Source organism: Triticum urartu, chromosome 7A (genome assembly GCF_056163025.1).
Source record: "Triticum urartu cultivar PI428250 chromosome 7A, HENAU_Tu73, whole genome shotgun sequence".
In the NCBI taxonomy this organism is placed as follows: Eukaryota; Viridiplantae; Streptophyta; class Magnoliopsida; order Poales; family Poaceae; genus Triticum; species Triticum urartu.
In genome coordinates this window covers 241,782,039-241,793,753 of record NC_141879.1, presented here as the reverse complement: position 1 = coordinate 241,793,753, position 11,715 = coordinate 241,782,039, and the positions used below count along the sequence as shown (strand labels likewise).

Genomic DNA, 11,715 nt, shown 5'->3' with positions numbered 1-11,715 from the left:
ATGGTTCTATCTTAGAAATGCCAAATAGAATAAATAGTGAGATGGAGGAGAGAGAAATTATAAGAAAGGCTTGTCTTCTTTTATTCAAGGCTAGCTATTGATGATCTCTTAGTACAATATGTCTCACCATGTTTTTAGAAATAGCTAGCTATTGAAGATAAGGCTAAGAGATGACTCATTGTAGACATTTTTTTTATCTCTAAATTACATGCAAGACTTTATCAATCATTGTACATGTTCTCAGAAATTAGAAAAAGAAAAAGATTTAGCAAACAGAGGTTTTTGCAGATTCCTAGGACCAAAGCCCGTATCCCAGCCGAAGCTATCCCACATTAGGCCCATGATAAGGCCGATATCGTTGCAGTTTCGGTCGCACCTTATCCCGGGAAACTGAGCGCTCGGAGGAAGAAGCCGCCGCCGCCGCCGCCGTCCAGGGAGACAAACATGGAGGTGGGCTTGCGGCTACGCGCTCTCGCCCACAGCCGCGCGGCATTCGCCGGATTTTCAGCGGCCGCGCACGGCTGCAGGCATCGCCAACCGCGCCGCGTAGCCTCTTCATCTGCCTCCTGTTCCCGTGCGTGACAAGCTCGTCTCCTGCTATTCCGGCCGGCCCCTTTTTAATGATTCCGTGATTGCCCGTGCGCTTGCAGTTGCAGTTGCTTCCAGCGGCAATGGAGCCGCGGCTGGACCCGTGGGGAGCGGCGTGGAGGTCGCGCGCGCCAAGAGGATGCTCCATGTGGTGCTGGTTTCCCCTCTGGTAATTGCTCCGTTTGCAACTTATTTTCTCGGCCGATTGGCAGTGACGTACTTCACGGATGAAGGTGTAGCGTGTCAACTGTTGTAGATGGTGGTTGTGAGTCCAAAATTACAGGCACTGCTACTCTGCTAGTCCCTACGAAATTAATTAATGTTTCTGCTACTCTGAATGTAAAAATTTAACAAACATGTAACTTAGTACTACTCCCTCCGTTCCAAAATAGATGACTCAACTTTATACTAACTTTAGTATAAAGTTGGGTCATCTATTTTGAAACGGAGGGAGTAGTATGTTGGCTTGATTTAGTGAATTATTAATCTATTACTGCAAATGAAAGTAGTAGTATTGTGTAGAAGAATAATGCACACCATGTCAGTGAGATGATTCTTTGAGGTATCGAATTAGCTGCTTGTCACTAAACTATAAGTTTACATCATAGATCCCAGGAAATACAGGATCAATTGCAAGGACTTGTGCAGCTTCAGCAGTTGGCCTCCATCTTGTCGGGGTAAGGTTAGTACTCATTGTTGTGTCCCCCAGACACATGTTATAGAATGTGCATGCTTTATATTGTATTATTTGATCTGAATGATTTTTCTTCATCGATATTCGCAGCCATTGGGTTTTCATGTGGATGACACAAAACTTAAGCGTGCTGGATTGGATTATTGGCCGTATCCTATATGTGGAGATACTCCATTTGTATGATTTGCAAATCAGTGATTTGAACCTGCTGGCTGCTGCTCTCAGCGGTGCATTCATGACCAATCTTTTGTCGAGTGTGTCTTTGAAGTGTAGCAAGTCTCAACCTTAACTATTTATACTAAGATATGTTGTCGTTAAGATTCATGACTCCTGGGATGAGTTCCGAGATTATTTCATGAAGCAGGTACAATAGTTTATCATTTGACATCAATGTAACTACTGCATATTTGTGAAGTTTTAACTATTGTGTTTCTTTGCATTAGGATGGGCAAAAAAGATTGTTGGCATTTACCAAAAGAGGCACCCACATTCATTCAGTGAGTAACTACTCCCTCTGGTTCTATCAAAGCGGTGTTTTGGACATCTGCATGGTCTCCAAATGCAACAATTTTCACCACTAATTTATGTTGTAGTATATTTACGAAACCCAACAAATATTATAACTCACTTTTAAGAAAAAATACACTATGTTTTACCATCTATTATAAACAGTTTAAAAGATGTTAGCACTCAATCTGTGTCCAAAATGACAACTTTTCCTGAACCGGATTTTTATATTAATCAAATCCATCTCCTTAAAGTAAATCGTTATATACTTAAATGTTTTCCATTGTTTCAAATACTTCGTATCATTTGGTCAACAGTCTCTGTAGGGATGGTAGTAGTTAGTGAACCATTTTTAAGAGCAGCTCTAGTAGAATCGGCATATCCACAGCCTCCAAAACCGGTTTGGAATGCCCTCCATAATTTTTTGGAGGCTGTGCGCATGCACAGAGTCGCCAAAAACGCGCCATATTTTTTTTCTTGAATTTTTTTGGGCAAGATCAACCTCAAGCAATTATAAACTTGCAAAGTAAATGTTGCTAAATAGATTTCATTCATATATAGGGGCAGAAAATGAGTCACACTGCAGCTTAATACATATAGAAAATTAACTAAAGTAAAGTGTGGCGGGTGGCGGGAGGACTTGCCGGTGGTGGGCGTGCCGGCGTGGAATGAGGTATTGGCGGCCTCAATGGGCGGAAACGGGCTAAGGCCTCGTCCCACTCCAGCCATGTGCCATTGTCGGCTTTGGGGGCAGCCCCCTAAATGCAGTGCTCCCTCTTGGCATCCATCTTGCCGCCATGGCGATCTTGAAATACACCCACCCGCTTTCTCGTCGTACACGACATCCTCCTCCTGCTTGATGGGTGGGGGTGGGGGGTGGGGGGCGCTTGCTCGAGCAGTGCCTCGTCCTCATCCTGCTTGATGCCGGCGGCCGTGGGGTCTGGCCTTGTGAGATCTCCCATAAGGGAGATGTGGAGGGGGAGTGGAGAAGGGGAGGGGGAGGCGCCAGCCTCTTATAGCGTCGGGCGGCAGGAAAGGATGCAGGCGGGAGGAAATGGTGGCAGGAACGGGCGTGGCCAGCCATTAATGGGCAGTTGGGCAGACGGCGGGCAGCCATTAAGGGACCGGGAAACGCGGCTGCGACATTGGTATTGGCGCAGAAGAGAGGGGAAGAGAGAGGAAGGGAAATATGGAGTGTCCTCCAAAAATTTGTCGATTGAGGATTGTATGGCGAATCTGCTAGACTGGTATTTTAGCAGTTATTTGCCTATCGGGCTTTATTGGCGACTCTGCTAGAGTTGCTCTAACAGATACAACCTTAGGCACTATGTCTTTTTTTTAAAGGAACACAAAGCATTCCATTATATAGAAGGGCTTTACAAATTGCCAGCAACAGCGTCTTTTACAAAGTCTGGAAGCTGGTGAAGCCAGATCTCACACAAGCTAGCTCGCAGTTTAGTGCCACATGCAGCTAACAGATGCGCAACTCCATTACAAGTTTGAGGACAAGACGCCACACATACATCATTGAAACCCACAGGCATCTATACTCTAATATTTTTTTAAATCGCTCCTAAAACTGATAGATCAAAGCCTTCAGTGGTTGCTGCATTCTTCAGTTGCACAGAATCTGTTTCTATCATCACTCGGTCGCAGCCTAGCTGAGTGACTGTGTTTATGACATAAAGCATTGCCAAAGCCTCTGAATGAAGCGCATCCGAGAATCTCTCCAGAATCCAGATTACCCACACCAGCAGCCAGTGCCACACCACAAGCATCTATACTAACAAAGCCCCAACCTCAAGTATTTGTCTCCTTCAGGAAGGCGCCATCTGCGTTGATTTTCAGAGTTCCCAGTGGAGGTCTGGACCATCTTTCTTTTTGCTGCTGCTTCTGCACTTTCCCACTTTGTTGTACCTTAAAGAGATGCATACAAAGATAATCAATAGAATGACATATTTCATCAGAAAATTTAATAGCATCTCCTGCATTTGCCCTATTTCTTTCATGCCACCATTGCCAAAGGAGCAGGCAAGATTTAAGTTTTCCCTCCTCATTGAGGTTCAAGATTTGCTCCATGCAGCTCAGTGCATCTGCAGAAGGAAGAATCTGCAGTCTAACATGCTCCAGCTGAGGTTTCCTCCGCACATCCTTAACCTTCTTACATTTAATGAAACAACGCCTGCCATCCTCATCGAATCAAAAACAAACAGGACAACGGGTTTCTACATGCATGCCTTTGTGCTGAAGCTTCATGCACAGGGGTAAGCTATCCGTACACAGACGCCATATGAAATGAAGAACTTTGTTTCTAAGGGGAAGTGACCACAGCTTCGGCCAGTCGAAACCACATGTTTCTTCATCTGCACTTGAGGAAGAAGTTAGCCCTGCAGTGGGTTCACAAGCTGCAGTAGCCATCGCAACTCTGTATGCAGATTTTACAGAAAATATACCTTTTTTATTTTATCAAAAGGCCATGCTATGATATCATCATTATGTTCATGAATTGTGATTTGCAAAATAATCTTTGCATCTTCAGGGAGGAAGGTTTGCCTTATTAGGTCTGCATCCCAGTTGTTTGTGGCAGGATCAATCAGTCTTTTACTTTAGTTACAACATGTCTGCCCGTTTGAGTGATGACTCTTCTAGTTCTTCCTCTTGGAATCCATGGGTCAGACCAAATATTGGTGTTGGTACCACTGCCAACTCTCCATATGATCCCCTTCTTGAGCAGGTTTACTCCCTCTAGTATACTAGGCCAAGTGTAAGGTGCCATCTGTGGGGTTGGCATGTAGAGTTGAGCCATTTGGGTAATACTGTGCTGACAAAACCTGCGCACATAAGGAAGATGAGTTTTGAATAAGCCTCCATGCCTGTCTTGTATGCATAGCTAGATTGAAGGCGTGTAAGTCCCTAAAGCCCAGACCTCCAGTTTTCTTTGTCTTCATCAATATTTCCCAGCTGACCCAGTGTGTTTTATTCTCCTTGTCCATTTGACTCCACCAGTATCTATTGATCATAGTGCTCAGCTCGTCGCACAAGGACTTGGTTAGATCAAAGCAAGCCACGGAGTACACGGGGATTGCTTGTGCAACTGCTTTTACAAGAATTTCTTTCCCTCTTTTTGAAAGGAGTTTTTCCTTCCAGCCTTAGATCTTTTTCCACACTCTCTTTAATATACTTAAAGGTCCTTTTCCTGGCCTTGCCCACATAGGATGGAACACCTAGATATTTTGAGGAAAGACCTTCCGAAGTAATCTGTAGAATACTTCTCATTTCCTCCTTTAGCCCTTGCCTTGTGTTTGCGCTGAATAGTGTTGTGGATTTGTCTTTGTTAATCATTTGGCCTGAAGAGGCTTCATAAGTATTCAATATTCTATTTACTTCATGTGCACTCTCAGCATTGGCCTCCATGAGTAGTAAATGACTCATTTACAAAGAGTAACTGACTTACACTGGGAGCTTCTCTACAGATCTTGATTCCCTTTAATGATCCTCTCATCTCAGCTTCATGTAACATGGCTGAGAACCCCTCTGCACAGATAAGAAACAAGTAGAGAGAGGGTCTCCTTGGCGCAGGCCCTTGGGGTGTAATAATTTCAGTTGTATCTTGGTTCACCTTGATTTGGTACCTAACAGTCGAGACGCACTATTATCAGTTTAATCCAGCCCATGTTGAAACCCAGCCTTTGCATCATGACTCTCAAAAATGTTCATTCAACATGGTCGTAGGCTTTGCTCATATCCAATTTAATAGCTGCATAGCCCATCAAGCCCCTTTTTCTCCTCCGCAGGAAGTGAGTTAGCTCATATGCCAATAGAATATTATCCAAGATTAGTCTCCCACGCACAAAGGTACTCTGGTTGGGGGAGGTGATGTCGGGAAGGATTACCTTGCGCCTGTTTGTGATTACCTTGGAGACCAGCTTATACGCCACGTTACACAGGCTTATTGGTCTCAGGTCCTTTATGCTCACTGGGTTGGCATGCTTTGGAATTAGCACTGAGTGTATAGTTCCACCCGTCGCGCATTTCTCCTTCAATATCCGAAGAACCTCTTGTATGACCTGGTTCCCAACAGTTTGCATCCCAGTCTTTCAAATCTCCTGCCACCCTGCATAACATCACCTGAGTATTATGGTCCCCTCGCATGCCAGCGTTGGTCCAAACATTGTTGACCACGATCTCGCAATCTTCTTGCAACAACCTAGCTTCAAACTTGAAACTACGCGCCATTCTCCTGAAAAAATATGATCTCCCAGCTTCCTCTATTTGGATAGTTATAGGCCTATGGTCCTAATGATATGGATCTCTATTAGGACTTAAAGGTTAAGGAATCTTGCACATCAACTCCTCGAGGGCATAGTCTATCCAATCTTTCTTTAACGAACCGGCTAGCATCCCAACTAGAGTTAATTGCATAAAAGTACCACAATTGAGGCTAGCTTAACGGATCAGTACCACTTTTCAATTTTTTTGCAAGTCAGCACTGGTTTTGGGGTGAGGTGTTGCACATACTGGTTTTGATAGTGTTTCTGATGGATGGGGCACACATGAACAACCCGCTGAGTCATACATGGACCCACTTGTCAGTTCCATCTTCTTCCTCGTGTCCTCTCTCTCTCTCTCTCCCCAGTCCCCCGCCTCTCGAGCTCCTCGCTCCTGCAGCATCCGTTCTCGACGCCAAGCTCCCCGCATAGTCCCGCGCCTCCAGCACGCCACTCACAGCAGTGCAGCGATTCACGTCATGCAGGCCACCATGCCGCTGAGCGGCAAGCGCCCAGGCCTCACGCCAATTGCACGTACGTACCAAGCTCCGGGTATCCTGATCGATCTGGCTAGCCAGTGGCTACTTAGCACATGGGATGCACGCACCGGCCCAGTACACGACCACAGTGGTTCCGATCCGTTAACCTTTTTTTTTGCGAGGTTCCGATCCGTTAACCTAACCCCAATTGTGGTACTTATATGCAATTAACTCTCCCAACTATGATTACGCCATGTATGTTTATCTCCCACATAGTCAATCTCTCAACCCACAGTGGTCCATCATTATCAAGGAAAAAGCCAGTGGCCCATAGAAGTTGTATGTTGCTCATGACAGCTATCTGTGTTCATTTTTTTTCCTTCATCCTTCATTCGTTCAGTATCATAAATGGGTTGTCGTGTCCTTTTCTTGTTGTTAACACTTCGACACCTAATTATTCATAATTGTGCATTTACATGAATCATGTTGAATTGTTGACACTTAAAATGTTTATATAATACTTGTCCACCCCTTGAAGTTCTTTCTGGGTCAGCCATCCCATAACCGATGTGTGTGGACAGATCAATGCAATGTAAACATACAAGTCATATTCTCTGAATAGATGATTGTATTTTGTTAGCTTATTGTCGACATGTTTCGTTCAGGATTTCTCATATAAGCCTGGGGACTGGCTAGTATTCGGGTCCGAGACAAAAGGGCTACCCGAGTCCGCCCTGGAAGACTGCTCCGGAGAAGCCCTGGGTGGTGGAACCATCCGAATTCCGATGGTGGAAACCTATGTCCGGTGCCTGAACCTCTCGGTGAGTGTTGGAGTAGCGCTGTACGAAGCAGCGAGGCAGCTGAACTACGAGCAGCTCCAGTACCAACCTGATCTCCCAGAGGAAGCGCAAGGACTGTTCCCAGCAGAGGATATCTATGGATGAAAACACTTTACCTGAGAATCAATCGATGAAACTACACATCAAGAGTTTCTTCAGCTGTATGCCCGGTGCCTGGTAATTTTGTTAGCATTTGATCTGGATTTTTTTTAATTTTTTTTTGCGGGGTCTGGATCTTCTTCTTTTGCTTGCAGTCTCAACCAAAATGTGTACTGGACTTTCCAAAGACCAATTGGATGTATACACTTTGCGGTCAGGAGGTAATTAGACATGACAAGAAACTAGATGGGGGGTCTCTTCTAACCTCCAGTACACTGAGCTGCCTACTTGTCCTAAACCATTAAGGGGTTGTTTAAATTTGCATGACGCTTTATCATCTTGGCGTGGAAGGTTGGTGAAGAACTTTACTGCTATTTAAAACCTCTGTCAGATCACGGGCCAAATAGCGCCCACCCTGAGCAGCTGTCACGTTCAAGTGGTGAATTATTGGATCATCGATCGGTTGGTCTGCAGGATTATAAATGTTAAGGTCATCAGGAGCAGTTACTCCATGCTCCTGCAGGATTTGATGACTGCGTATCCAGTGCCCTGCATTTAAACCTTTCAAGTTTGAATGTCCTTCATGTGCTGCCACAGTGAAAGGAGAAGAAAAAACTTCTCTCTGGCCTTCATATTTTGTCAGCTTTCCTGGTAAAAATGCATCCGAAAATCAAGAACTCCAAATAGAGATGATTACAGTGCGAGGGTCTAAGCAAAACGTTGACATAACACCAGATTCGATCTAAATCGCAAATGATTATGTTTACATTGGATCCCCGTGCATGATGGCACCAATGATGCACCCATGACCAATCTAGCACTGCGAATGTGCAATGACTACCTCCATTCTTCAGCAAGAATCTCAGGCTGTCATTAAAGTGTAGGGAACCCATTTCACCTCAACAAGAAACCGTACCAGGCGAACCTAGACTAGACACGGGCCACTGAACCTACCCGCGTGTTGCCACTGAACCCAGTCTACTGCGCCATTGCGTGTGGCTGTTTCGCTGTGCATGCACAGCCACAGGCCCACAGCACGGCAGGGCACAGGTAAAAAGACAATGCGCTGACACTGATGGACGCAGCCCCTCCTGTGTCGTTGTCGCATCTTTCAGGGTCAACTGGCCCAAAGGTGTACAGCACCGCAACACGCCTCCCATTCCCCAGGTTCCAAACCCCAAGAAAGCCACCAGCCAATGCTTTTTCTCAGTTCTCACCGCAAAAAGTGCAACAATGCCTGCTGCTGCATTCCGAAAACGCTAGCGAAAGGAGGATGCAAATTGTCCAGATCATGATCATCGGTTACATACATACACGGCCGCGAAGATTGCAGCTACAAAAAAAGGAGTACCAAACGCACATCAGCGAACGATTCTTGGCTGGTTTCTTCACCGTCTCTCTAAACCTAATAACGTTGGCAAATGATGCTAATCTGCGGAGCTAAGGATTTCAGGAACTACTGCTGCTGATGGTCGACGAGAATGACGGGTCATGGCTTCCGTTCCCCGGAATGATTGATGATGGATCGCCGGACTAGTTCACCCGGTCGAGGCTCTCGGCGACGGCGCGCATGCGGGGGCGCAGCTCCGGGTCGGGCTCGGTGCAGCCGAGCGCCACGTGGAACACGGCGAGGACCTGCTTCTTGGCGTGCACCTCGCCGAGCAGCGTCGGGTCCACCACCTCCGACAGCGGCCGCTCCTCCTTGAAGGCTCGCCGCACCCACGCCTCCAGCTCCAGCCCGCCCTCCCCCTCCGTCGGCTGCCGCCCGGTCACCGCCTCCAGCAGCACCACCCCGAACGCGAACACGTCCCCTTTCTGCGTCGCCGCCGCGGCCGTGCCCCCCGGCGCGCGCAGCTCCGGCGCCACGTACGACAGCGCCGACAGGGCGCCGCTGCGGAGCGCGCACGCCGCGCTGCCGAGCTTCCTCGACTGCGCCGTCTTGTGCGCGCCGGCGACGAGGCGAGCGAGGCCGAAGCCGGAGACGTGCGGACGGAGCTCGTCGTCGAGCAGGATCTTTGACGACTTGATGCAGCCGTGCACGTACCGGCGAGGGCTGCACTCGTGCAGGTATGCCAGCCCCCTCGCCGCGCCCTGCACGATGGACAGCCTCACCGACCACGGCAATGGCGTTGGCGAAGCCGTCGGGCCACCTGATTCAAACATGCTATTCAGTGCCACTATCTCTGGATCAAATGCAACCTCTAGTCTAGCAGTTAACAAGACAAGATTTCGGCGGCACATTACCGTGGAGGGCGGAGTGGAGGGAGCCATTGCCGAGGTAGTCGTAGATGAGCAGCTTCTCGTCTGGGGCGTAGTAGTATGCGCGGAGGCGGGCGACGTTGGGATGGCGCGCGCGGCCGATGGCGGCAGCCTCGGCCTCGAAGGCACGGCGCCGGCGCCACCCGGACTCAGTGCCATCGCCGTCGTCGGGCTCGCTGAGACGGCGGACGGCCACGGCGGTGCCGCGGCCGGGGACGACCCTGTACACGATGCCGCCGCGGCTCTTCCCCACGACGTAGGCGGACGCCCGGAGCAGCTCCTCCAGCTCCATCCCGAAACCGTCGTCCACGGCCACGAACAGCTCCCCCTCCTCCCCGCCGCCGCGCCGCTCTTCAGTGCCGGCGAGCGTCACCGCCGCGCTCTTCTCCTTGGTCGACGACTCCTTCTCCTCGTCCCTGGTCGTCGCAGCGCACCGCCTCCGGCACTGCCACTGCAGCACTAGCCCTGCGACGATGGCCGCCACCACAATGACGGCAAGAATCGGCACCGTGGGCGACGACCGACGCTTCGGCGGCCTCCCAACCTGCGCCGCCGCACCAGGGTTCATGCCAGGGTTCGACTGCGGGATTCTTGGCTCATCCCTCTCCCCGGCGCACTCGATCTTGAGCGGGAACCCGCAGAGCCTCGGGTTGTCGTCGAAGGCGGTGGGGCCCTGGTTGACGAGCGAGCCCACCTGCGGGATCTCGCCGGCGAGGTCGTTCCCCCGGAGGTCAAGGCTGACAGCGACGGGAATGCCGCCGAACTCCGGCGGGATCCCGCCGACGAAATGGTTGTAGCTGAGGTTGAGCACGCCGGAGAGACGCGGAAGCCCCGCGATGGACGGCGGGAGCGTCCCGTTGAGCTGGTTGGAGGACAAATCGAGGCGGGACAAGGAGGCGAGCCTCCCAATCCCGGCGGGAATCTGGCCGGACAGGAAGTTGTGCGCCAGGTCTAGGGTGGTGAGCTTCTGCAGCGCGGAGATGGCGACCGGGATCTGGCCGGAGAGGCGGTTGGACGGCAGCGCCAGCGTCTCGAGCTCGGAGAGCAGGGAGAGCTCGGAGGGCAGGTAGCCCGCGAGCGAGAGGTTGGCGAGCTCGACGCCGGCGACCCGGCCCCCGCCGCCGTCGACGCAGGTGACGCCGGCCCAGCCGCAGGGGTCGGGGTCGGCGTCCCTCCAGGTGTCGAGACCGCTGCCAGGGTCATCGGTCACCGCGAACTTGAGCGCGAGAAGCGCCAGGCCGTCCGTGTTCAGCGCGGCCGCCGCCACGGCCACGGCCGCCAGCAGCACCGCCACCGCCGCCGCCCGCACGGCCGCCATTGCGACGGGAGAAAGAACTCGTATCTGCCCCTCGGAATGGCTCGCGCTAGACTACAACAAACAGCCCTGCCATTTCTTGGGAGTACGTGGGGTTGCAGCACGGAAGAGGGGGAGAAGAGGACAGCCGAGGGATTGGGGAACCGGGGAGACTGGGTTTAGGCCGGGGAGTGAGATTTTACTTGCGAAATGACGGAAATACCCACCTGGAGGATGATGTCCCTTCTGTTATTTGGGGCCTACGTGAGGGGCATTTCGGGGATGGAGATTCGAACCGCAGGGCACGGGGAGCTGCGCTGGAGGGGGAGGGGTAGGGGCGAGGTGGGCTTGGCTGGTGGATTCGATCGAAGCTCTGTGCTCGGGGCGACTTTTGCTAAAGGAGTTATTAAGCGTGTTGGCATGTGGGAAATCGCATGGATTAGTAGTTTATAATCCCCAGGGTTAACGTTGATATCATACTCCTACTAGTACTAGTATGCTGTTCTGCTGGAGTGGTCGGGGTGATTGGCTACTCCTGAGGCTGTGCGCTGGGCCCCTGCTGGATTCGAGCCTCTCCGTTTGAATTTGTGCAGGCGCCGGCACATGGGACTGGGGCTGTGTGTGGGGTCCTGTTTGAATTTGATTACTGGTTGATGGTGTCTGCTTACAGTCCCGTAAGGATTAAATA

The 11,715-nt window shown here is 50.3% G+C and overlaps 2 protein-coding genes across 3 annotated transcripts; one reads left to right on the top strand and one right to left on the bottom strand.

Annotated features, from left to right (window-relative positions):
* The first annotated feature begins 347 nt into the window (after positions 1-347).
* Positions 348-8,106, top strand: AGL26 (tRNA (cytidine(34)-2'-O)-methyltransferase). 2 transcript variants are annotated; one of them, XR_007291397.2, is made up of 8 exons: positions 348-574; positions 651-757; positions 1,197-1,265; positions 1,373-1,431; positions 1,586-1,646; positions 1,726-1,779; positions 7,202-7,552; positions 7,630-8,106. XR_007291397.2 is itself a non-coding variant. In XM_048690710.2 (7 exons), exons 1-7 carry the CDS (start codon positions 445-447, stop codon positions 7,478-7,480), a joined length of 759 nt encoding a protein of 252 aa, XP_048546667.1. In that variant the 5' UTR covers positions 349-444; the 3' UTR covers positions 7,481-8,106. The 2 variants fall into 2 exon arrangements, 1 of the variants encoding a protein (XP_048546667.1); XM_048690710.2 differs by having other exon boundaries at positions 349-574; positions 7,202-8,106.
* A 594-nt stretch (positions 8,107-8,700) lies between these two features.
* Positions 8,701-11,194, bottom strand: LOC125525705 (receptor protein kinase-like protein ZAR1). Its single transcript, XM_048690709.2, has 2 exons — positions 9,719-11,194; positions 8,701-9,624 (listed from the first exon to the last, which is right to left on the bottom strand). The coding sequence occupies exons 1-2, from the start codon at positions 11,049-11,051 to the stop codon at positions 9,008-9,010; spliced, it is 1,950 nt and encodes a 649-aa protein (XP_048546666.1). The 5' UTR covers positions 11,052-11,194; the 3' UTR covers positions 8,701-9,007.
* Between the last annotated feature and the right edge of the window lie 521 nt (positions 11,195-11,715).

What these genes read in the sequence shown, in the direction of transcription:
- AGL26 (XM_048690710.2), top strand. Translation starts at nt 445, where the DNA reads ATGGAGGTGGGCTTGCGGCTACGCGCTCTCGCCCACAGCCGCGCGGCA. An exon ending in TGGTGCTGGTTTCCCCTCTG is followed by an intron (nt 758 to 1,196) that starts GTAATTGCTCCG and finishes TTTACATCATAG; the next exon opens with ATCCCAGGAAATACAGGATC. An exon ending in GCTGGATTGGATTATTGGCC is followed by an intron (nt 1,432 to 1,585) that starts GTATCCTATATG and finishes ATTTATACTAAG; the next exon opens with ATATGTTGTCGTTAAGATTC.
- LOC125525705 (XM_048690709.2), bottom strand. Translation starts at nt 11,051, where the DNA reads ATGGCGGCCGTGCGGGCGGCGGCGGTGGCGGTGCTGCTGGCGGCCGTG. An exon ending in CCTCCACTCCGCCCTCCACG is followed by an intron (nt 9,625 to 9,718) that starts GTAATGTGCCGC and finishes TGTTTGAATCAG; the next exon opens with GTGGCCCGACGGCTTCGCCA.